Source organism: Drosophila tropicalis, unplaced genomic scaffold (genome assembly GCF_018151085.1).
Source record: "Drosophila tropicalis isolate 14030-0801.00 unplaced genomic scaffold, ASM1815108v1 contig_158, whole genome shotgun sequence".
Taxonomy (NCBI): domain Eukaryota; kingdom Metazoa; phylum Arthropoda; class Insecta; order Diptera; family Drosophilidae; genus Drosophila; species Drosophila tropicalis.
The window spans coordinates 1,434,337-1,459,485 of NW_027172602.1; the positions used below are offsets into that span (position 1 = coordinate 1,434,337).

Sequence of the window (25,149 nt, forward strand, 5' to 3'; positions counted from 1 at the left end):
TTGTAGTCGATAACTTAGCCCCGACAATGTCGATAACGATAATGTTGCTATTGTAACGTCGATAACGACGGCGTGTTATCGTTTATCGGCGATACTAACCGATGTATTGCACTTGCCATGGATTTCCCATCACTAGCCAATAGTTATTTAATTTAGGTTGTAAATTTTACGCCGTAAATAGTTTTTAATAATTAAAGATGTCCCAACTTACATTGCGCTGGCTAACCAAAGCCAAGATGCAGCCGATGGCAGCAGCAACAACAGCCACACAGAAAACGCAGCTGTTTCACACATCACCGGCCTGCTTGGAGATACGGAAACTGGCTCGGCTCCGTGTGGTGGACAACAGTGATCTGGGCAAACGAGCCATGGCCGAGGGCCGACCACCTCGTTGCATTCATGTGTACAATAAACGCGGTGTGGGTCTTATTGGGGATAAAGTACTAGTGGCTATCAAGGGACAGATGAAAAAAGGCATTCTAGTGGGACTTAAGCAGAATCAGCCCAGCAAACAACCGAAATTTGACAGCAATAATCTGGTTTTAATCGACGATAACGGTTCGCCGTTGGGCACCAGGATTCATGTACCCATACCCAGCATATTAAGGACCATACTCAAGGAGAAGACGTTGGCCAAAGGTGCGGATTATACCAAAGTTTTGGCAATAGCTAGTCGTTTTGTATGATTCTTCCCATGCCTAACAAAACTAATGATTATAAAAAATAAAGATAAAGGGTTTTGCCTCTGTTGTTGTTATAGTATATATAAGTATATTTTGTTTATAATATTTAGTGGTTTGCCTAACATTTATATAAATTAATTTTAGTTTAGTTTTCTTCTTTTCTTTGTGTTTTGTGGGATGCAGTTTACATTTCTATGTACATTAGCAGTAGTTTACAAATTACAGTTCAGAGTTAAAAAGAAATGCAGTTTACTTGACAGTTCAGAAAGAAGGATGAGAGAAGGGAATTAAATCTTTATTCACATGCTCTTTCTCTCTCCCTCCCACCTCGTCTAAATAACAAAAATTGAAAATCAGGAAGCGGGGGCCACGTTTGCCATCAGATTTCAGGATTTAAAACTTGAGCATCGTTCCATTCAGAATTTGGATTCATTTGTGACTACAAAGCAATAGCATTTGGAGCGCATTTTCGCTTCGTATAAGTACAGGTACAGGATACACACATATGTTTCGTTTTTGTTTGTTTTTCTTTTTGTAATTTGAACCTAGATATTTCCTGCACTGCTATAAAATTGAAAATTATTAAAATTCACCGGTGTCTTTGGACTGGGGCAGAGATACAAGAAATCTTCATTTTGCAATTGCGATTGTGTCAAATTCGGTTCACTTGCACTGCGATGAATTTTAGGCAGGGTTCTTAACATATTTTCCAGCATATTGAGCAACGGCCGAAATAGCGGACGCTCTTTAGGATTATACTTGATACAGTCCTCGGCTAAGCGTTTCAGGGCTTGCGGTGCATCGGATCGCACTTGACTCATATCCGGTCTAAGGAGACCACGTCCCACCATAAATAGGATTTGATCCTTATTACTAATATGACAATAGGGCAGACATTCACCCAATAGTTCGTACATGACGATACCAAAGGCATAGACATCCGATTGAAACGAGTAGGGATTCTGCTCTTGCATACGTATCACTTCGGGGGCCATCCATAAAATGCTGCCAGTTGGTTGATTTGCTTGCTTTTCTCCAGACCAACGTGTTTTGGCAGTGGCCAAACCGAAATCGCCAATTTTCACCGACAAATCTTCGTGCAGGAAAATGTTGTTGGACTTGAGGTCTCTATAAAAAGATAATGATTTACTTCGTGCGCTTGCCTTTATACTTGTGTATGATATTCACCTGTGTATGATATTCTTGGCATGTAAATAATCCATGCCCTGGGCCACCTGCCTACCAATGTCTATAAGGGTGTTCAATTTGAATTTGGTCTCATTCACGTGGACATGCTTATAGAGACTACTTCCCTCACACCATTGTGTGACAATAGCAAGTGAGGGTTTTGATACGCAACCCATAAATAATAGAATATTACAATGTCGCGTCTTTTTTAGCATTGCGACTTCATTCTTAAATGCCTGCAACTGGGCCGGACTGGGGGGTTTTTACATTCAATGTTTTAACAGCCACTGCTCCATGCCAATGGGCACGATAGACAGTTCCAAAAGAGCCAGAACCAATTCGTGGTCCAATTAAAATCTCTTCGGCTTGAATGTTCTACGAAAAAGACGAAACATATGTAATCAAACGAATAATGGAAGAATTTTATGGACTTACCCAATTTTCCTCGGAGCTTTTAGCATCGCGGGAGAGTAGATTCTTATTGCTCTCATCGGCGGAACGAGCACGGGGACGATTATGCTTCAAGGTACTGGTAGGCGAAGCTTGCGTTGAATTTGATGAATGATCGGTACAAGGATGCTGTGAAGCAGTAAGCGGGGAACACCAAAAACAAAGATTAGTTGTTCATCAAAGTAGTAAATAAATAAAGAATGAAATGGTTGTGACATAATATTTCTAGAATTAAAGTGTTTTGGTTCAGTGATACTTTTATTGAGACTCACCGGCAATGGGGGCCTGGATTGCATAATTAAACTGCGCTGAACCTCGCTAGTCATAGATCGATTGATATTATTGATACAGACATTTGGCGCCGAGTTGGAACGATCATCCTGGCTAATACGTGGAGCACGACCCTGTCGATGATGATGATGATTAGTTGAAGTTGATGTAGATGATTGTGGTTTAGCTGAGCTGCTGCCGCCGACGCCACCGCCGCCACTACTACTGCCGCTGCTACTGCAACGTCGACTCCGACCACTGCTGGTGCTACTCACGTTGAATTTAACGGCAATGCCGCGTCCTCCTGTTAAACCACCGCCCATGGTTGTCGGATCCGGTTGTTCGGCCAACAGTAACTGGTAGTAACTATCCATGGGAAACGGTTGACACAGCATCGGTACACGGTTGGCGCATCTCTGATGGAAACGAAAATTACACTGACTGCAATAAAATCCAGTGAACAGAAGGCGCCGGCAACCTTCGCAAAACACCAACGAGAAGAAGGTTTTGCGTATAATCTGATGCTTGATATGTGTGCGTATGGGAAATCTATCAACCAAACGCACATAAATCTCTTCTACATGCAGTGAGCCAATATCTGTATTCCATGGTATGATATGTCTACCCGCCAACGATGTGCTAACCTCACACATATCGGGCGTTAGTTGTCGCAATTTTAATGCCTTCATCAATGCATCGCAAAGGCGTACCCCAGGCACCACCCCAACGGTAGTGCGCTGCTGATTGGGCAAATGGACGCGTAATAAAATCTTTGTCTGACGAAAGGTGGCTGAGGATGAGGACACGCTTGATACCAGACTATCAGTGAGACCACCACCAGCAGATGCCTGATTAATTTTTTTGGCCAATTGTCGCTGCTGTTGCAGGATTTGTGTTTGATTTTGATAATGTGGTTGTTGCTGCTGCTGGTGATGCTCTGGTTCCTGATGCTGCTGTTGTTGTTGTTGCTGCTGTTGCAATTGCTCCATCAACTCATGCTCTTTGGCCTCCAGTTCATGCAGTTTTGAGGTCAGCTCTTGGTATTCTATAGAAAAGAAAGAAAATTATGGTTTAAATATTTTTCTTGATTTTGTTCAGTCCTCCTCGGCACTCATATCAACTGAAGGATAAATATAAAAGCTCAAGGCTTCGACTACTTCAAGGTCCTATATCTATGTCGAAAAATTACGCAGATTGTCAACAAATAATACAAATTGCAAATATTCGGAACATATGAAATTCACTTACCATTTAAGTACATAGCCGGAGGCTCTTGTAGATTGGCAAACTTGGCATTCAATGCGTCAATATTTTCCCTGGTCACATGCTTCACCAGTTGAACATTATGCAGCTCCTCGGCCAGCGGATCATAGAGCTCGCTGTCGCTCTCCATTGACGACTCACTAGACATGGTGATGATGATGCTGCTGCTGCTCCTTGAACATGACCCTGAACCCTAGCCTACCCCTAAGCTTGAGAAGCCTTGATTTTCTCTCTTCTTGTAAGTGTGTGTGTGTGTGTTTTTTTTTCCTTTTTTTTCTCTTGAGTTTGCGCTTGCGTTTAAATTTGGTCTAGCGGCCACCCACGTCCACCAGCAGCAGCAGGTGGAGAAGCAGGTGGCTGCATGATTTTTTATAATAAATTTATTTATTTATTTTGTATTTTAGTTATTTTTGCCTTTTTCCTCTTTTAGCTACACACACGCACACCGCTTTGGCTCAGACTGCAAAGGAACGTATTTAGGTATTGCTCTTGTCTCTTCTTCTCCCCTCTCCTTTCAAGGAGCAGGTTTTTTTGTGTCAATTATCGTCCTGATTAGAGCTGTTTACGATTGCTACTCGAAATTTTTTTTCAGTGTTGGTAAGCCTGATTTGATCCGGCGCTTGGCAGCACTAGTGGGAGTTTGGCGTTGCCACTTTTTGAAACTCACGATAGTGGCAACATTATTAGAAACAAAACAAAAGCAAAAAAAAATTGCATTTGACAAACGAAACAGTAGAGCAGCATATATATAGTAAACTATGATAAACAAGAACATTTTCATAAAAAACTAGATTAGACACAGAAAAAGAGAGTGTGAGAATAGGAGAGTGTTTATAAAGTGATTGTGGGCAGGCCCCACCAAATTACAAATACCAAGAACTACAGAGAAGGAGAAGGAAAGGCCCCCATAAAAAGAGCAAAGAGAGAGGCCCTAATTAACTGCGTCTTAGTTGCAAAACGGAACTGCAAAAACCAAATTGATTATCCTCCCGTTAGCGGCAAAAGCTAATAAAAGGACAAAACGATCAAACCAAGTGCCAACCACTTTTATATTTGATCCTCAGAATGGTTGAACCAATCTTTGAGTACCAATTCCGTTTGATACTCATTGGCGACAGCACAGTGGGCAAAAGTTCCCTGCTAAAATTTTTTACAGATGGCAAATTCGCTGAGGTGAGTGCATTTAGTGCAGCGATCATCTCTTGATGAGTATGACATAATCTCTCGCAATGTTGACTCATTTTTTCTCTCTAACAGCTATCTGATCCCACAGTGGGTGTGGATTTCTTTGCCCGCCTAATCGAGATGAAAGATGGCACACAAATCAAATTGCAATTATGGGACACAGCTGGGCAAGAGCGATTTCGTTCGATAACCAAATCGTATTATCGCAATTCGGTCGGCGTCCTTCTAGTCTATGATATTTCCAATCATGCCAGCTTTGAGCATATCCCATTATGGATGATGGAGGCACAACGACACATTGAACCGCATCGTCCAGTGTTTGCCTTAGTTGGCTGTAAACTTGATTTAATCAATGCTGGCGGTGGACACCGGGAAGTAAGCACCGAGGAGGCTCAAACATTCGCCAAACAGCATGGCCTGCATTTCGTTGAGACGTCCGCCCGCACTGGAGCCAATGTAGAGGAGGCATTTCGCATGGTGACTCAAGAGGTGTACGCTCGCATTCGATCGGGCGAATATAAAGCCGAAGATGGTTGGGATGGCATTAAATCTGGCTTCGCCAGGCCAAATAGTCTGGACTTCAATCTGGTTGTGGCTGAACCAGAAAAATCCTCCTGTTGTTGATTTGTTTTATAACTTGGTCTATTTTTTTCTTTATATTGTAATCTATACAATCTCCATATACACAGACATCTACACAAAGAGACATACGATAGTAGAGAGGTTGTTAACCAAATCGGATTTGTAATTCCCCCAAAACCAAACGACATTGCCTAAAATTTTTGTTTTTATCGTGTATGGAATGACAATTTTCCCATTTTACAAAAAGAGTTTTGTGAGCATTACAAATCGGAATATATATGCAACTTATATACATCCATATACCTGTATTTGTTTTGTATTTGATTTAGATGTCGCCTTATATTTTGTTGACCTTAACTTACCTTAATTTAGCTGCAAAACCAAATTGTAAAAGTCGAGAAGTGCGTTGAAAAGACTATTATTAGTTTCGTTTTTAGTTGTAAGTTCTTTTGTCCAGTTGTCAATTAGGTGTCTCATTGGAATTTTCCACTTAGTACAATTTGTTTATACCGGGAAAAAAGGGGAAATTCTCCTGAGAGTGGTCAGATACGTTCTCAGTTTAATACGTAATTATTTGGGCGAATGGACTCAATTTAAATTCTGTTTTTTTCTTTTTCTTTTATACATAACATTACATACATAGATATGTAAACTATATATGAAAAAAGCTCTATTATAAAATTGAGACAAAACATAACTACATATTTTTTTTTTTTTTTTTGGTTCATGGGGAGAAATGTTTGACATTTATTTCATTTTTTAATAGTAACCTAATTAACTGAGTTGTTACATTTTTCAATACTCTGTTGTCAGACAACAAACATTAATCTTTGGACTCGTGCTATCTCATCCTATTCTGGGTCACCATTGAATCTCTTGCGTTTCCAGAGCATTTAGCATGTGAGCGATGCTCTTATATGTATGCTGTCCTTCATCAACTTCACTATCATCTTTAACACCGGCGGAATGCACTAGTAAGCCACTCCAACCGCTGTTGCGTGCTCCCATATAGTCCATATCGGATTTATTGCCAATGTGCAGGGCCTCATGTGGCGCAATATTCAAACGCTGCAGTGGTATGCGAAAAATGGAAGGGTTCGGTTTCATAACACCAGCCTCATACGATGTTAGTACGAAATCGAATTGATTCATAAAGTTCATTTCGTCTAGCACCTGCCGCAATGATGGGTCAAAATTCGATATGACACCCACACATTTTCCAGCATTGCGAACCCTTTCCACCAGTTCCTTGGCTCCATTCACATGCTCCCAGCAGGCACGCGTACGAAAAATGGCCAACAAATGTTCAGCTATGGTATCTAGCTGTTCCTGCGGTATACTTCCATCCACGCAACGAAAGGTCTGCACAACAAGGTCTTTCCACCAACATTGCCAGCCCATTTTGCCGGGTCCTTGGCCAAAATTCGGATGGTCTTTGCTCATATTTTTGAATTGTCTACGAAAACAAAGCTCTAGCTTTCCAGTATCTATAATTTGGACACCGCATTCGTTGGCAGTTTGTTTGTACTGCTCTATAGGATCCTTGAGATGCAGCAGGGTGTCCGTCACATCAAATGTAACCAAACGAAAGCGTTGCAAATTTCGTAAAAATTGTTTGGCCAACGGCATTTTTGGATTTAGCCACAAAGAAGTCCGCAAGTGTTTGAAAACAATTGTCAGCGAGAGATAACCAACACTGTTTCAAGTCGGTTGCCAACTGAAAATATCGATATTTTCTTAATTAAATACCAACTTTTTTTATTATTAAATATTGAAAAAATCAAGCAAGTTTCCGGTCCAGTCCAACCTTTGTGCGGGCTAAGAGAAATTCAAGATTTCCTTTCGAATGACATTTAACAAAATTTGTGGGTGTCAAATGCAACGGCGAAAATGGCGGCATTACCAGCTATCGATAATTGCATAGTTCATCACTGTTGAAATTGCGTCCCTCCACCGCGAGTTGGAAAATTGTGACGGCGAAAAAATTAGCGGTTAGCAAAAATTGGTGACGGTGTCCGTACGGATTGGTTTCAAATAATTCAGCTTTCAGTTTCTTCCCTCCAACTGAAACACCGCCAAGGAAGCTGACAAAAGAAACGTTTGCCCGCCTACAAAGAGGGAAACACAAATTCACAGATTGAACCATGAGTCGTCGACGTGCCCACGACACTGAGGATGAGGGCTATGGTTAGTACAGAACGACAACCGGCATGCTTAATCCGAAATACTTTTAATATTCTATCACCTTTGTCAGACCACAGGCGTAACAAACGTCGAAGGGTGTCCGAGAACCAGGAGATTGAGGACAGGCTAGAGTCGCTTATATTGCGTGTCGGTGAGCGTAGCACTTCGTCTGTTGAATCGAATCTCGAAGGCTTAGTTTCGGTGCTGGAAGCAGATCTGGGCACATTCCGTTTAAAAATATTACGCATTCTGTCCGACTGTGCGGTCCGGATGCCAGAGAAATGTACAGTGTACACAACATTAGTAGGCCTGTTGAATGCCAAGAATTACAAATTCGGTGGTGAGTTTGTTGATCACATGGTCAAGACATTTAAGGAGTCGCTGAAACTGTGCCGTTGGGATGCCGCCCGATATTCGCTGAGGTTTCTCGCCGATTTGGTTAATTGCCATGTAATCTCGGCGACCAGTTTGTTGCAATTACTGGACACCATGATTGATGTGTCCAATGAGGACACGGTACCACAAGTGCGTCGCGATTGGTTCGTATTCGCTGTCTTATCCACTCTGCCTTGGGTGGGGCGCGATCTGTACGAGAAGAAGGAATCGGCTCTGGAATCGCTATTACTACGAATTGAAGTCTATCTAAATAAGCGCTCGAAAAAGCACCATAATGCTCTAAGAGTCTGGTCATCGGATGCACCGCATCCGCAAGAGGAGTATTTGGATTGTCTGTGGGCTCAGATACGTAAATTGCGTCAGGATAATTGGGCCGAAAAGCATATACCGCGACCATATCTCGTCTTCGATTCCATACTGTGTGAGGCATTGCAGCATAATTTGCCACAAATTATACCACCCCCGCACCATGATGCATTCGAGTATCCCATGCCCTGGGTAGTCTATCGCATGTTTGACTACACAGATTGCCCAGATGGGCCTAATTTGCCAGGTGCTCACTCGATTGAACGGTTTCTTATCGAAGAGCATCTGCATCACATCATTGAGACACATCATCACGAGCGCAAGGATTGTGCTGCACAATTGCTTAATTTCCCATTTAAGCATAAAATTCCATTGGAATATTGCATTGTTGAGGTGATCTTTGCCGAACTATTTCATATGCCAACACCAAGATATCTGGATATTTGTTATGGTTCCATTTTGATTGAACTTTGTAAGCTACAGCCGGGAACTCTGCCTCAGGTTTTGGCCCAGGCCACAGAAATTCTATTCATGCGGATCGATTCAATGAACACTTCATGTTTTGATCGTTTTGTCAATTGGTTTTCCTACCATTTAAGTAACTTTAAGTTCACCTGGTCATGGGATGAATGGGACAGTTGTTTGCTTCTCGAATCCGAGCACCCACGTCCAAAATTCATACAGGAAGTGTTGCAGAAGTGCCTAAGGTAAGAAAAAAACGAATTTAAACTTTATCTTCTGTGACCAATTAATGTATGAGCTATCCCTTCTTCAAATAGGTTATCGTATCACCAGCGAATCACTGAGATGATGCCAACTACTTATGCCAAGCTCATACCATTAACACCCGTGCCCAATTATAAGTATGCCAATGAAGAAGCAGGTGAGTGTCAAGCCCCCCTCCTCCCTCTGCAATAAGTTGTAAAGTATATAATTTATTTTGGATTTAGAATACATGTGTATATATATAATATCATTATAGCAGTAAGCAAAATAGGTTTACGTATTTGGTATCGGCTTGACTTCATTCTCCTTGTCCTCGTCCTTGTCGTCAACAATTATGGGAATCTCTTCCCCATTTTCACCGACTTTAATGCTTACGGATTTACTAACCGATTTCTGTGTAAGCACTTCAATAATTTCACGTGGCCGCTGTGATTTCTGTGCTTGGACTTTACTCACGGCCTGCACAGAAGGAGACTCAGTCGTGGTTGTTGATGTCGTTGTGGTTGTCGTCCCAGCGGTGGGCGTAAATGCCACCTTGGACTCATGACGATAACTATGCTTAGCCTTGCTATCCAATTGTTCCTTGCGTCTCTTACTCCACTTGGCCAGCGGTGACTCTGTTGATGTTGTTGTTGTGGTTGTTGATTTACCAGCCGTAATTTTTGGTGTGGTTCGATATCGACTTAAACTGCGTAAGGGACTGAAACTAGTGGAGGTGGAAACAAAACTGGAGCTGCTACTTGTCGGTGCCAGAGGGGTCGGTGGAGTGGTGGTGGTTGATGTTGTTGTTGTAGTGGTGCTACTACTGGTAGATGTGATTGGTTTTGTTGTGGCAGCCAATTCTGGCTCCTTTTGACTGCCCGCTAAACGCTGTTCGTCTAGCGAATCCTCTTGCTGTTCTTCTTGCTGTGGTTGATATGCCACCTCAGCATAATTTTCCGGCAGAACATCTACAGGATTTTGATGCACATACAGTGGATCGGGCTCTGAATAACGATATATTGACTCTTCAAGAGGTTCACTTTGTACAAATTGCTTCGGATTATTCTCATCATCCAAAGACGAAGAGGAGCCTGTTGAGGAGCCACTGCCACCGCCAGCATAAATCAACAATGGTGGCAATCTGTTTGCTTGTTGATACTTTGAGGCTTGACCATAAATTTGTGATGGATGCAAATTGTCACCAGCTTCATCGCCAGATTCCAAAGACTCACTAGACGACGACGAGGGCCTTGAGCTAGGGAATTGCACAATTTGATGGTCACCTGCATGCTGCAGCTGATGATGATAAAAATTTGTCTGTATGGGCGTTGGCGGGGGCGGTGGTGTCGATAAGCGATAATCTTGTTCCAACTGCAATGAGCCCTCATGTAATGAGGAGGCACCAGGAGCAGTATAAAAATGATGATGAAAATGATGGGTAATTGGCGCCCCGGTAATCTGTCCTTTAATGCCATCATTGCCATTACCAATCAAATTATTTTCATTTGGCAACGGAAATCGCTCTAATTCAGCATGCGAATTACTGAATTTCACAGCCGAAAAATTGGGACGGAATGTTGTCGGGATGATATAATTTTGACGCAATCCCAAATTAAAGAGTCCAGGAAATAGCTCAATTTTTGAGCTACCCTTCTGTGGCAGACCCTTCAGCAGATACTCACCAATATTTAATTTGGGCGGCAGTAATGGCAGTGGCGCTGGCGGCAGCGGAGGAGGAGGCGGTGGCGCTTGGAAGATGCCGTGAACAAAAGTCGCTTGCGATTGTTCCCGTTCATGATCCAATGGACGATCTCCTCTATCTCGATCTCGATCTTGTCGCCGTTGGGCCATTGCCAATTGTTCACGCTTATCATTGTAGACCATACGGCTAAAACTCTGAGGATAGTCATCCTCCTTTTGTATATAACTCTGCTGCGACCAACCATCTCTGGTCAATGGTGTTACACTGAATTTAATCTCATAATGATAGCGACCTTCAGTTGCTCCATCTCGATGTCGTATGCGTTGCACTTGCCACAGGGCACGACGGTCCCCGGGCTGCTCTAAAGATGAACCGCCATTCTCCACAAAACGATAATGACTGGCATTCACTAGCATTTGCTCCAAACGTCCACTGGCCAGAGTCACAATGTCACCGAAGCGTGAAGGGCTAGATATCCTCTCGTGTCCCTTTGCCGCCACATAGGGCGTCTGTAGAAACTCATGGTATTGATGCAATTGACTGAAATACATTGTTATGTTCACATCGACGTAGGACTAGAAGAAACCACCTACCTTAGATTACCAGCTGCCGCTTCAATGGCTGCATTTGTAAAGAGTGTCACAAATGTGACATGTTTAAGTGTACGTTCCCAGGGTCGTTTCTCATCTTGCCGCTCCTCTCTCTCCTCTTTATAATAGAGACGCTTGCCAGGCAATTGTAGACCATGTTTGGGTGTCAATACCACATCTCGTCCTGTGCCACCGCCTCCAACTATAGCTTTGCTCAAAGGCAACTGCAAATAAGGGCCATTTTTTATCCAACACAAAAATAATTGTTATATATTTAAGCTTAGTAATTTTCACCTACAACTGCCATTAGAATGGTCAAGAGGCCGATAAATTTCCACATTTTGTAACAAAAAAAAAAAAAAACAACCAAAAAGAAAACACAATGGTTTTTCCTCTACAGTCACTTGTTGTTATTGCTATTGTTGTTCTTATGGCTACGATATGAGCTGGGCGCGCTTGAAAACTCGACTGAAACGCGTCCAAGACTTGCGCATGCTAATAATCGACAACCAGAAGCAGAAGCACCACATCCATCTCTCTGTTGGCTCTACGTTTTGGGTGGCACACTCCAACATCAGTCTCTGCCTCTGCCACTGTTGCTGCTTTCATTGGAGCAGCCAAGCGATGAGCAGAAGCAACAGCAGCTATGGCAAACTGCCTACCAGCGGCAAAGATTTTGCAATCCGCATTGTTACGGCCAAAATTTTCTATATATGTGTGTGTGTGATGTAGGAAACTTAAACACGGATGAGGAGGGGGGCAGGTGGGGGAGAGTGTGGCACAGTGCCGCGCATTTATGCAACACTTGCCATCAGCCGTTGGGTGACCTACCCTACCTTAAAAACAAATGTGATTTTCCACTTTGCCAAAAGCCAAAAGTGGCCTAGGTTTTCATCATGTGTAATACCCTTTAATTGATCTAATATAATCCAATTGAAGCTCTCTAGCTTTCAATTATAATTAGTATTGAAAGAGGCCACAGAGACAAAATTACAAAATTGTTTATCAAACTTCATTTTGGGTTTATTTTGTAATCTACTCTACTCTACTCTATTTTATTTTTGTATAGAGCATTTTGATATTCGGTATACAGAAAAAAAAAACTTTAAAAAAATATTCGAAAATGTAATGTGAATTGGTTTTGTTAAGCTTCTTGACTTGATTTCATTTTCATTTGCTGCGTTTCTTGTCTTCTTGTGTTTAGCCTCCATTTTGGGCACAATTATGCTTTAGATTATCATTGAGATATTATGTTATTCTACGCTTCGTCGATGTCGGAACAGACGGATTTCCAACTTTTGATCTCTTGTGGATTTCACCTTGTCTATGTTCTGACTACAACATAATGAAAAATGATGACCTGCTGCAGATAAGGCTAACCAAAGTCATTTAACATTGAAAGTCGTATAAACTTTTACTTATTCCCAGAAAGTAGGATGTTAATGATGTTGATGATGATGAAATGGATTGGGATACGCTCAATTTGATGCGAAAGCCAAAACTCCGTGACATAAAAACTTAAACCTAGGGGGAGAGTGGAGTCAAAGAATTTCAATCTATTCATTATAGATAATGCTGACTAAAGTTGTTATTACCTGACGGTGGGAATTTTTTGGGGTTTTTTTTTTTGTACATGATCTTGACATGCTAAGAAAGCTATAGTCCCCTCGATTAGAATGTATGTACATGTATATGTTAAGATGTAACCGACGACCTCTGAGAAGCCATTGACATTGCGAATGTTTTTTTTTTTGTTAGTTTGTTGGTGATTTCGTTGAGGGGGTTGAGTGAACAAATTCCAAGCGCATTTGCCAATTCACTTGATTGCCAAATGGGCCCATAATTAACCACTATACTTCTATATCTTCTCCGCCCCTTTCTCTTTCTCCTCCATTACCTTCTCATTTAGTTTAGGTAAGCGCTGCTCTTTATTGACATAATCGTCTTTAGAGTGCCAATAAACTGCATGTAATGGCAAATAAACATGGCTTAGGGGTGAGAGAAAAAAATTCGAACACTCTCTGTCTGGGGCCCCATCATTAGTAACGCACCAATCCGAGCTGGATTGGGTGGTTGGCTGGCTGGGTGTCTGGCTGACTCTGTGTGTTGCCGCTTGGTTCCACGCCATGGCACACATTCGCAACGCAACAATGCGAATGCAACAAAAGTGTCGCCAAAAAATCATTTAATGATGCATTTCCTAATCTATTTCTCCTCTCTTTTTTCGTTTTTGCAGCAAATCTACCAGGAACCACAGTGGCCCATCAACTGGTGGTGGCCATCAGACAAAAATGTACACCAGAGGAGGTGGTCAATATACTAAAAGAGATCCCAAGCAGCGGCTACAGCGGCGAAGAAATGTCCGATGGCAGTTTCAATGCTCTAAAAATTGATGTATTCGTTCAGACACTGTTAAACCTGGGCTCCAAATCATTTTCGCATAGTTTTGCTGCCATCTCGAAATTCCATGCGGTATTCCGTGCACTGGCTGAGACCGAAGAGGCTCAAATTTGCATCTTGCACAATATATTTGAGCTCTGGTCATCCCATCAACAGATGATGGTTGTTTTAATTGATAAATTGCTGAAATTGCAAATTGTCGATTGTTCGGCAGTGGCCACATGGATATTCTCCAAGGAGATGACAGGAGAGTTTACAAAAATGTATCTCTGGGAGATATTACATCTTACCATTAAGAAAATGAACAAGCATGTCATCAAGCTGAGTAAGTAATTTACCAGAAAATGTCCTTCTGGCAGTTATAACACATTTCCATTATAAATTTATTTAGACACTGAGCTAAGCGATGCAAAAGATAAACTATCTAAGGCGGACTCTTCATCTAGCGATTCCGATGAGGATACACCGCATAAACGCAAGAAACCCATCACCCATGCAGACAAACCGTCCGAGGAGGTAAACCAAAGTCAATTGACTTTAATTCGATATATTTTAATCTTTTATTTAATTCTTCAGGTCGTCGAACGCATGGAGGAAAAACTGGAGGCAGCGAATGTGAATCAAAAACGTCTGTTCCTGATTGTCTTTCAGCGTTTCATAATGATACTCTCCGAGCATTTGTTGCGCTCTGATACAGACGGGCGTGATCCGGATACAGACTGGTATCGATGGACAATTGGACGATTACAACAGGTCTTTCTTATGGTAGGTCCAACCATCCATATTATCGTGTAACTCACGAGCTAAAGTTTTTCTCTTTAATCCTTTGCAGCATCATGAACAAGTTCAGAAATATAGTAGCACACTGGAGACCTTACTTTTTACATCCGATCTGGATACACATATATTGGAGGTGTTCCAACAATTTGTGGCTTTGCGTGCGTGAAGCCAACAAAAGCAATGCAACCGGATATGAAAAATGGCTCTATTTTTAAATACCATTGCAAAAGAGGTTGCGCTTTTATTTTGGACAACGATTTGCAATGCCATAAGACAAGCCTTTCCGTTTCTACAACGTGTAACCAATTCTTGAGTCGTTCAAATTAATCTAGCTACTATTCCATATTCTCAGTCTATATAAAGTCCTCTTAATTGTTGCAACCGCTTGACAAAAATTGTCGAGCAAAATATGAATTTGCACGGGTACAAAAACTATGGCATGGCCGTATTTAGTTCGGAACTCTGGTTTCCTTATGTATACATATATATTTCTATATATGTATGTATTAAAGAATTGTAGAAAGTTTTTCACGTTGTCATGGTCATAATGAACAAAACATACATATATACAAACGATTTAGATTTGTTCCTTGTTCCATTATTTTTGTCCATTACAAAATCCATCATTCATAAATATATATGCATATAATTATTTAGGCAGACATTTTGTAATTTGTTAAACGAACCGAGAGTAAAGATTAAAACTATTTAGACACACAATTGTAATATGTAAGAAAATAGATAAACCAACAATACTAATTTTAAATAATTTGCACTTTTATCTTGTTTTTTTCCATATAGTTTTGAATAAATTGATTGGTCTCTAATGAAAGTCAATATACATACATAAATAGTTGTAGTATGTAAATAAAAACAGACAAAGAAGAATTTGTAATTCTGCTAGCTGCTTAATAACAAATTAAATATATTTGGAAAAAAAACTTTAATTACATTTGATTTGAAAGATTTTAATTTGGCCTATAAGTATATAGATTATTTTTGGAGAAACTTTTTTTTTTTTTTTTTTTTTACTATAGCCTACTTTTTGGCCAAAAAAAAAGGCAACAAGAAGTAAAAAACATTTTTTCAATGCATTTTGAAATTCGATTTATTGCTTTGGCTTAAGTAAATACAACTTATGGTTGTATGTGTGTCTGTTTCTGTATGTATATATAGATCTGTTTTTCTCTACATATGTATATATGAAAATATATTTTCCAACTTCTTTCCAGTTTTGCTATTCATTTTTTTGGCTTCGCTCTTGAGGTAATCTTATGTGAATTCCCAAGATTGCAAAGTTGACGGAGAATATCTCTGGCTATATACTTATATGTATATATATATATATATATATATGTCTATATAATTGCTTTTCGTTAGACCAAAAACCATTTCCATGAGTCGCTATGAGTCCAGGTCGTCTATGTTGTTTAACTTTGTTTTGCAGATTACGAGGAAGTCCGTGGCTGACTGGGCACATATTTCTCCGATGGCTGATATTGCCATTGGGCACAGATTTCCTCCTGTTCCGTTTGATTGTAGCCAGCTCTGTTATGGGCAGATTAAATTAAATTTTCATGTCGTCCTTGTGATTATAATTTATAAAAAAAAAGGCAACACTTCATGCAAACGAAATATTTGGAGTGAGGAACACATGCAAATGACTATATATGTGTGACTATGATTGAGAAGTTGATGGTTTCTCTATAAACTATGGATCTAGATACTACTAATACTACAGGTGCAACAGTCTTCTCAACTCTGGCTTTACAGGATGATTAACTCCAGCCATAGCTATCACCATAGCCAGGCGGTTCTGGTCCTGGACGTGGCCCTGGCCGCTCATAGTAATAACCCGATCTCGATCTGGGTGGTGGAACTTCTCGACTGACTGGCGCATACAGACTATCCCAGAGGACCCGTGGCCTCTGGACTACCTCACGTATTATATTGACCGCCGCAAGTCCAACACTGGCCAATTTAACACCAAATCGTCGAGCACTTTGCTTAACCGGCGCAAAAACCGGAACGGCCAGGGCCCGACCCTGGGGATGAGCCAATATCTTTGATATCAAATTATCCCCATGGGGTGGGACATAAAGATCCGCCTGTCGGAATTCAGCCGGACATTGATTTGACCCATAAAAATAATCCTCGAACCTCTGATGCGCAGAGCAGGGACTGCGCTCCTGGAAGCATGTCACCTGTACCACATTATAGAAAATGGCTCCCAATGTATTGGCCGTTTCCGTATTGGCCGCCTGCAGGCAGCGTCTAAATCGGGCATCGCAATCGCAATGGGAACGAGTAAAGGTGCCCCTGTTGCACAATCCACGTCGACATTCGCCCACATTGAGTACATCGGGACACATGTCATGTTCCCGACAGCAGCGATCCTCGCGTGCATGTGCACCCAGATCATCGTAGCTGGTTGCCGCTGTGCCAGGACCACACCATTTAGTTCCAGGATAAATAAAGCCCAATCCACCGCGAAACTCATGGCCATACGAGCCCTGACGTCGGCAAACCTCTTCCAGTTCCATAACCGATTCGCGTGGAACCTGACGAATACGTCTTGGATCCGATTGCAAGAGCATGCGTTGTATATCGCCACTGCCGAAAGGAAAGGTTAATTTTAAATTACATATGTACATATATTTATGTACTTATGGATGTCATTGTCTACTCACCGATCTGTATGCATTTTACAGAAGGGATGTCGGGAGGACAACTCCACCATTACCGTCATGGTCATGTCCGAGATAAGAACAGCTGAGCCGGAACTGGTTAGCATCATCTGACCGATGACTAACAGTACCAGCGACAAAGCCAGCAAACTCATGGCTAAAACAAAGAAAAGAGATATATACACAAAGGTTGTTAACATTACAGATTGTCTTATTCTTAATCCAACGAATTAGCCACATTGAATTACATATGTACATACATATGTGCCAAGATTTGACGACCGGTAATAGCTCCCATGGAAACAATCATTTCGGAATTCAGTTCATTATTATATAAGAGACCCAAAAACTCTTTTGATTAGAATGAAATTGTTTCTTTCTTGGGCAATTATACAAAGGGGTGTCGTTTAGTTTGAGTTTGGAAATTAGCAACAATGTCCTTAATGTTTATACACATACGTATAGAAAAGTTTGGGTCAACATTCTGCCTAAGCGAACATACATATGTTTGTTTGTCTACAAAAACAAATTGTTTTGGCCCTCTGATTAGTTTCTGCAACCTTTTCTATATAACCATTTGAAGGACTGACCATGGTTAGCTGTATGTGGGCCATCATTAGCACCAATGTTGCTATTGTTGGTGCTGTTGGTGCTGCCTCTGCCGATGTCGCTGCTAGTTAATTAACAGTTGAATAGATCTGCTCGCCCGCATAGCATGAATTTTTGCATTTCTATAAGAGCTCGGTGACCTCTGTGTCTCACCGGCGCGCCGGTTCAGAGAATAAATCGCCACACTGGAACCATTATAATTTGTTTCCATAGTGTTAATCAATTCCAATACGATTTCGGTTCATAGGTAAAGTAAACACCACTGTAAGCATAACAAAAGAAGAGCAAATCAAAAACCGAAATGCGCAAAAAACACAACAAACTTTTTGGCCAAAAATAAAAGCCAAGATGATGACCAACGGAAACCGAAATCGAAACCGAAAATTAAACTGTATACCAGAGGCGGAGATCGCGACCTACCCCAAGAAGCGAAACAAACAGCAACAAAAACAAAAACATAAGAAAAGACGAAAAAAAAAAATCAAAATTTAAATTTAAATCAATAAGTCAATACGTCGGCTTTGCAATACTCTTTTTTTCTGTAAGAGGTATAAGCTACCAACAAATTGTTAAGTTGTTATGTTGCTAGAGAATCTTGTTGCCAGAGACATGTTGCTGGAATGTCATGATGCTGGGTAACTATTACCAGAATCTTGTTAAGGGAGTGTCATTAGAGATGTGTCCAGTAGTCAGAGAGACAGTCAGTCAGTTGCCAAAGTGCCATGTTGCTAGGTAGTCATACTGCTAGAGAGTCATGTTGCTAGAGACTCATCTTAATATAAAGTCACATTTAAGAAGAGTTAAACAGAGATTACAAGAGTTAGTATGTTGGTATAGTTTTTTTGTTAGAGTATTAAAGCTGAAGACAGGAAGACTTATCTCTCAAATTAGAGGCGTTAACTTGTTACGAATCTTTTTTTTTTTTCCAACTCTTCGTCTCTTTCGGAGTGGAAAAGGTGAAGGTCAGTTGGGGTACAATTTTTCCATCTGTCATGTCTCCTCTAGCCGAAAAGATACATTGTAAAACATTCAAAATGATATTCATATACAGCAATTCGAGTCTTGAGTTAATAATTAATGATGACATTTTCGAGGCGCTTATTATAAGTATTATTTATTGTTGCTCTTTTTTCATTTTTTTTGTTTTGTTGCATTGTTACAGTTTCAGTTTCAGTTCCAATTCCATTTTCGGCTTCAGTTTCGGTTCATTGTCAAGAGGATGTGAGGGTGTTGTTGGATCGATATGGTTGGGTATTCTGTCAGTATGTCAGTCAATCAATCAGCAACAACAATTGTTCAATTCGATCGATCAATCTTAATTCACATGAGTTAGATCAACAAATAGTATGTCAGCATCTGATAATTCTAGTAATTCAGCACAAAAAAAATAAATTCATACCTATATAATCAAAAGCGCAATGAATAAAAATATTAAAGCAAATTATTAATGCCATGTAATTGTTTTTTCTATTACCTAACAAATTCTATAAAGCAACTCTTCTCTTTCCTGAGATAAACTTTTAATATTCCTTCCTCAAAATTCAATTAGAGCTTCAAAGAAGTTTCAAATCTTTGGAAAATTTTCCAAATTCTCAAGAGTTTTGAAGCTATTTGTATTATTGTTATTATTTGTTATTATTGTTATTATTATTATTTATTTTTATTTCTTGCCAAAGAAGAGAAAGACAAGACTTGTTTGTCTAGGCGATCTAATTAAATCTCCTCCCATAAAGAAACCGTTTAGTTTTTAATTTCAATCTTGTTCGAATTTGGTCTGAGCTTCTGCGTTTCGCTCTTGATGTTTTTGAGTCTGCATAAATTTCAATGTCAATACTTTTGCTTTTCATTTCATGGCATAATAAGCAACTTGCTGTCTGTCTGTCTGTCTGTCTGTCTGTCGATCGAACGCGTTTATTATTAGTTAACTTCTTTTTCTTTAAAGATTTTTGTTGATTTCTTTCTTGTTTTTTGTTTTTTATGATTATTATTTATTTATTTCTATGTTGTTTTGCAAATGAAACGCTAAAATGGTAATCGATTTGAACGAACCAAATACCAAGTACAATGACCGCAGGTCTATCTATTTGATCACTTGAACAGTTTTCGATTTTTTTGTTTGCTTTTATTATATATGTGTTTTTTATACTTTACTGTCACTCAACAGAAACAGATCAACATCAACACAGCATAAAAATATGATCATGATGATGATGATGTTCAAGATGATAATCATGTGGGGGCCGGGGCCGATAAACCTCGGGGAATGTGTTGTATATACATACATATCAAAGATATGCCTATACTTTGTACCCTTTCCAAAAATGAATGTGAACTTTGACTTTGACTGTTAAACTTGAAAGATTCCATTAAAAAAAAAAAAACAAACTTAAACCAGCTAAACTGAAGTGTCAATACCCTAGCACCTACACATAATTCATATACTAAATTAAAGGCTTCATTTGGTATATTTTAGGTGGATACGTTCCAAAATGAACTCAAAAATTTACCTTTGGCATTGTTGGCTATTCTTTCTCTGTTCGCTTTATGTCATTGTCGTTCCCAACTGGTTCATCTGCACCACTTTTATAGAAATCCTGATCCTTATGATCAAATAAACTATAATAAGCAATTTTCTGTAGATTACAAGCTCTGAGAGTTTGGTTTGGAAGGTTCTTAAGCATTTATCATCATAATATATCAATAGAAAATTCTGTCATCAAGACGATCACATATGAGCATAAGGATGATATATAGGATAAAAAGTCATTTATATGATACGTCTAAACTTTCAATACGATGTGAGTTATGGCCGAAAGCTAATGTTCTTCAATGTGTAAGGGTAAAACAAACTTTTTCGATATCAAAAAAATATATTTATTCATATATACAGATGTATGTATGTATGTATATATGATTGTCCCCTAGCCAAAGGGTACAAATGTAGGTCTTGGAGGGGCTGTGAGGTCGGAGAGGGGGGTTAAATAAGAGGCAGTCTTGGCTTGGTCTTGAATCATACCATCAATCAAAGTGCACCTGTTCCTCCTTCTTTATTTAGCAGTCAGTAACACATTCCCTTTCACCCCTCCCGCCCGTCATATAAGACCCCACGAGTGGCGCATCAAAACTGGTTTGTTTTTGAATTGTTACTGTTTGCATTTTGAATGTCATGGTGGGCCCCTTTACCGATTCCCCACTTCCTCTCCCTGTGCCTAGCTGTTGCATACTACTTCTTGTCCAGTTGATTCTCGACAACAACAAACAAAACAAAAACTGTAATAAAAAAAAAATAATAATAAAACCAACTTGTAATCGTAAAAGAAGGTTCCAATGACAGCTCAGCTCAGCCCAACGCCAATGCGTTGGCTTTAGCTCGGTTTAGGCCAAGACTCTCGAGGTAATTGCCGTACACAGCAGCCACATTGTAGATCTTAAATCGCTGTAATCGCTGTAATTGCTGCTCTACGTGCCAAAAGGAAGTTGTCCTTGCCACCAAAAAAACACACCGATTGAGGTCAAGTTGAAGAGCAGCAACCGCTGATATCAGCGCTGCAGAAGGGAAGGGTCAAGAGGAGGAGAACTGAGGATCACATATAAAAGACGACTATCGAATTGGGTCGCATCTGGGATCATAAATACTTAGTCGATTGAATGGAATGGATCACAGAGACATAGCATTGTAATGGAGGTTGGTAAAATGACGTTTACAGTGGTCGGTCATTGAACGGCTTCCCGATGGCTCTTTACGCTTTCCACCACAACTCTTCTCCGCCAACAACTTGAAGGCCAATAAGCATGAGAGACAAAGGCCAACTATACATACATAAGTTATCCAAGATCCAAGTATATGATGGTGTTGGTTTTTTTTTTCTTTTTATGGTTTTTATTATTTATTTTCATCCAGCAGAGAATGCTAATTGAATGCATGAAACTAGCAAGTAGACAAGACAAAAATATCTTATAGATACTTTTCTACTCTATATGTATATGTATGTACATACATACGTACATGGAGGACAAAGTCCATAAGCAATTGGTATATCCTTGAAGAAGATATCTTGAGTAAGTGCTCCCTCTTTTTGTAATTAGCAAATATTTGAGTCTATCTATTGTTGAAGGGTATTGCCAGGTCGTTGTCGCCAATTAAACAATGTTGAATTAGTTTTTTAGCATGTTGCTCATATGACGGAAGTGACAATTTCTTGGAGAATCTTTAGTTGACCATTTGAATTTAGAACTCATGTTTGTGGTTTATATCTAACAACCTTCGTAATCATGATGATGATTATGATAACGATCATAACGATGATGATGATCATGTGCTAATCATTGTGCAAATTTTCGCAGCATGTCCATCGTATGTGCGAAAATGCTCATCATGCTTAGAGGAGCGAGAGGAGAGCTTGCTTATCGGCTAGTTAAATATTTACAAATAAATATGCGAATGCTTATAGCCATGGTGATGGTGTTTAATGTCATTTTTGAGTGTGCGTGTGTGTGTTTATTTGGCCAATAAATGCCAGAATTCTATAAGCATCTTGCTTTCAGTTTTTTAAGTTCAAAAACAACATAACTTTTTCGTGGGTGAGGCTCCATTACAATGGCACACAGAAGATTGAAAATTGAGGAAAAACGAACCTTTGTTGATAAGCTTTTACCACATCCCTTCTATTTTCATTTGGAATAACTATGTACACATACATATTTCAAACATTTTCAACAGGTATTCAATCGTATCACAATTAGCCCTGTTAACACTTTGAAATTATTCTCAAATATAACTGGCTTTCATTTCTGAAAAGTTTTGCAATTCGAAATTTATTATAGAATATTTGTGTGGTATTAGATTGACTTGTAAAGACGTAAAGCCAAAAGGGTGGACCAATTTTCATCTTTTTTTCTAAAGAGAATCGAAATCAGATGTATCAATTTTGAAATCCAATAAATTTATTTATTTGTGATCTTTCACAGATGCCCTGTCTTGAATCTTTACTTTTTCTTTGAATCTTATAATAATAATTAGCATTACAAAACTTTGTTTAACCCTTTACGCGGAATGGAGATCTATAATAACTAGATTAATTCTAGATATTAAGTATTTTGATGAGTTAAATATCAAATTACATAAAAAATTTGATTAAATGGAAAAAAATTCCAAATATTTCAAAATTTTTAGGTGTTGTCAAAATGTTGCAACTATATAAAAACCAACTGATTCTATTTTAAAATTTTGGCATTAAGGCAGTGAATTTTATACAAAAGGTTGAGATTGGATAAATTGGTCTACCCAAGAGCATTTGTTTTAGGCTTCTTTATTGTGTATAAAAAGAGTTGATGAATTTTTGATTTAAAAAAAAAAATTTTTGTCTTCAAAATCTACACTACATAAGAATTATATGCACATACATGTTGGGGGTTCCCCATTTCACCAAATCACATTCCAGTTTAAACTTTTGCCATAAAGTTATCACTCAACGATTTAATAAAATAATTCTTTGAGCTAATTAAAATTAGCATTAAAACCTATTAACAAATATTCATTTAATTTATTTAAATTTCTTGTAGAGGGTAAAACATAAAAAAAACTATTAAAAATGAGTAGTTCTTTTAATAAGTTTGAAAGAACTCTTAACAATGAATAGTCAAATTTGTACATTTGCATTTTGATACTTTAAATTTCAATCATCCTTAATGTGCGTTTTTTTTTTTTTTTTTGTAATTTGAATGGAGGACTTTAATAAGAAGGACATTTCACGTTGCCTTCACCTCTTGACATTTGCAAAAATTTGTTGCCACTTTCCATTGAATCTCTCACTGTTTCCCCTACGCCCCAACATCTTACTTTCACTCTCAGCTACTCTCTTTTATATCTGTCTCTCTTTCTAAAAGTGTCTGTGTCTAGTGTGTGTGTGTGTGTGTGTGTGTGTGTGTGTGGGTGGCCTTCGTGCGTAAATGACCTTGAAAAAAGGCAGCAAAGAGAGAGCAGGAGCAGGCCAAGCAACAACAAGAACATTTTCGACACAAATATTCCGGCACTTGAATATTTTTTTTTTAATTTTTTAATTTTATTTACTGTTTTTTAAGAAATGTTTTTTTTTTTTGTTTTTGTACCTGGAGCTGTTACGGTTTGCCCAAATTTAACAAAAAAAAAAAAACAAAAATTAGAGAATAAGGACTTTTGGGACTTGGTCTCGGCTATTTATGGTGGACGGAGGAGACGCGATTCTGTTTCTCGATTTCTCGGTATCTCTTGGCTGACGATGCTCGCAACAAAACATTTCCGCAACGCGTTTGCGGCGCAACTGAACTTGATTCTGGCGCGTCGAGCGATGTTAAACTTGGACTTGGCCAAAAAAATAAAATGAAAGAGAAGAAAACCGGAGGAGGAGGAGACGCCAGCAGAGCTTGGCTGCAGCAGCTATACACAGTCCACACAGCATGCCAAATCACAACGAAGCTTTGATGCTCTTTGTTAATGTTTTTTGACTAAAACGCATTAGAGTATCAAGTTACATTAGAAATCTTTACAAATATATATGTATATATATATACATATATTCCCATTAAAGCACAGAAGTCAAAATGTTTTGAGAGAAAGTGTAAATCGTTTTTGGATTTCAAAATTTTAGCAAGTGAAAGAAAGGTGGATGATTATCAGGACTGATATAACTCAATTTTGATTTTAAATTAATTCCATCGTTGGAAATTCAGGAATCTCAATGTATAATGAAATGGAGTCGACTCACTTTTTATAGAAAAGAATAATAGAACCGAACAAAATTATGAATGAAATAGTTCTACATAGTCTCCAGTTTCGAAATAAATAAGAAATAATCAACAGAAATATGTATAAACGGAAATTGCTCTAGTTTTTTTTTTTTTTTTTTGGCCAAATTTGCAATCGCCAAAATTGACCAACGAACCGCGCAAGTTTGAAAAAAGTTCGCTTCTCCTTATACCAGGCAATCCTAGAGTGAAATGGTCTACTTCAGTCGGCAAAGTGTTTGGCCCTGGGGTATGCCAAATTCGTCAAGACGACTGACTTACTTAATATATTTAAATTTAAGCTTTTTGTGTACTTTTTAACGGACCTTTCCTTATTTACTTCCCATTTTAAGTATGGCTTATTGAAGCTTTTGCACAGTGCTGCCATCTATGTTTCCCTTTTG

General features: G+C 39.2%; 6 protein-coding genes across 6 annotated transcripts; 3 read left to right on the forward strand and 3 right to left on the reverse strand.

The window, feature by feature from the left end:
- Nucleotides 1-124: 124 nt before the first annotated feature.
- Nucleotides 125-762, forward strand: mRpL14 (mitochondrial ribosomal protein L14). The gene has a single exon (XM_068302955.1). It carries the CDS (start codon nt 198-200, stop codon nt 684-686), a length of 489 nt encoding a protein of 162 aa, XP_068159056.1. The 5' UTR covers nt 125-197; the 3' UTR covers nt 687-762.
- Nucleotides 749-4,434, reverse strand: Raf (Raf oncogene). Its single transcript, XM_068302954.1, is given in 6 exon segments — nt 749-1,811; nt 1,872-2,128; nt 2,130-2,246; nt 2,307-2,450; nt 2,594-3,636; nt 3,840-4,434. Coding segments are annotated over 6 exon segments (2,307 nt in total). The 5' UTR covers nt 4,003-4,434; the 3' UTR covers nt 749-1,228.
- Nucleotides 4,435-4,529: 95 nt separating this feature from the next.
- On the forward strand, nt 4,530-6,318 carry Rab39 (RAS oncogene family member Rab39). Its single transcript, XM_068299385.1, has 2 exons — nt 4,530-5,027; nt 5,112-6,318. The coding sequence occupies exons 1-2, from the start codon at nt 4,920-4,922 to the stop codon at nt 5,661-5,663; spliced, it is 660 nt and encodes a 219-aa protein (XP_068155486.1). The 5' UTR covers nt 4,530-4,919; the 3' UTR covers nt 5,664-6,318.
- Nucleotides 6,319-6,450: 132 nt separating this feature from the next.
- On the reverse strand, nt 6,451-7,292 carry LOC137584143 (rhythmically expressed gene 2 protein). Its single transcript, XM_068299395.1, has one exon. The coding sequence runs from the start codon at nt 7,248-7,250 to the stop codon at nt 6,483-6,485; it is 768 nt and encodes a 255-aa protein (XP_068155496.1). The 5' UTR covers nt 7,251-7,292; the 3' UTR covers nt 6,451-6,482.
- Nucleotides 7,293-7,551: 259 nt separating this feature from the next.
- On the forward strand, nt 7,552-15,456 carry Cbp80 (Nuclear cap-binding protein subunit 1). Its single transcript, XM_068303110.1, has 7 exons — nt 7,552-7,808; nt 7,876-9,214; nt 9,287-9,390; nt 13,744-14,232; nt 14,299-14,423; nt 14,484-14,672; nt 14,740-15,456. The coding sequence occupies exons 1-7, from the start codon at nt 7,766-7,768 to the stop codon at nt 14,851-14,853; spliced, it is 2,403 nt and encodes an 800-aa protein (XP_068159211.1). The 5' UTR covers nt 7,552-7,765; the 3' UTR covers nt 14,854-15,456.
- Nucleotides 15,457-15,777: 321 nt separating this feature from the next.
- LOC137586722 (acidic phospholipase A2 PA4) lies at nt 15,778-24,271 on the reverse strand. The gene is made up of 4 exons (XM_068302851.1): nt 24,092-24,271; nt 17,378-17,531; nt 16,848-17,300; nt 15,778-16,235 (listed from the first exon to the last, which is right to left on the reverse strand). Exons 2-4 carry the CDS (start codon nt 17,527-17,529, stop codon nt 16,136-16,138), a joined length of 705 nt encoding a protein of 234 aa, XP_068158952.1. The 5' UTR covers nt 17,530-17,531; nt 24,092-24,271; the 3' UTR covers nt 15,778-16,135.
- Between the last annotated feature and the right edge of the window lie 878 nt (nt 24,272-25,149).

Bases quoted from the DNA above. Each gene is read 5' to 3' on its own strand.
- mRpL14 (XM_068302955.1), top strand. From the start codon at position 198: ATGTCCCAACTTACATTGCGCTGGCTAACCAAAGCCAAGATGCAGCCG.
- Rab39 (XM_068299385.1), top strand. From the start codon at position 4,920: ATGGTTGAACCAATCTTTGAGTACCAATTCCGTTTGATACTCATTGGC. The intron at 5,028-5,111 runs GTGAGTGCATTT...TCTCTCTAACAG, and splicing joins CAGATGGCAAATTCGCTGAG to CTATCTGATCCCACAGTGGG.
- LOC137584143 (XM_068299395.1), bottom strand. From the start codon at position 7,250: ATGCCGTTGGCCAAACAATTTTTACGAAATTTGCAACGCTTTCGTTTG.
- Cbp80 (XM_068303110.1), top strand. From the start codon at position 7,766: ATGAGTCGTCGACGTGCCCACGACACTGAGGATGAGGGCTATG. The intron at 7,809-7,875 runs GTTAGTACAGAA...CACCTTTGTCAG, and splicing joins CACTGAGGATGAGGGCTATG to ACCACAGGCGTAACAAACGT. The intron at 9,215-9,286 runs GTAAGAAAAAAA...TTCTTCAAATAG, and splicing joins GTGTTGCAGAAGTGCCTAAG to GTTATCGTATCACCAGCGAA.
- LOC137586722 (XM_068302851.1), bottom strand. From the start codon at position 17,529: ATGAGTTTGCTGGCTTTGTCGCTGGTACTGTTAGTCATCGGTCAGATG. The intron at 17,301-17,377 runs GTGAGTAGACAA...TCCTTTCGGCAG, and splicing joins TGTAAAATGCATACAGATCG to TGGCGATATACAACGCATGC. The intron at 16,236-16,847 runs GTTCGAGGATTA...TGCCCATAACAG, and splicing joins CCCTGCTCTGCGCATCAGAG to AGCTGGCTACAATCAAACGG.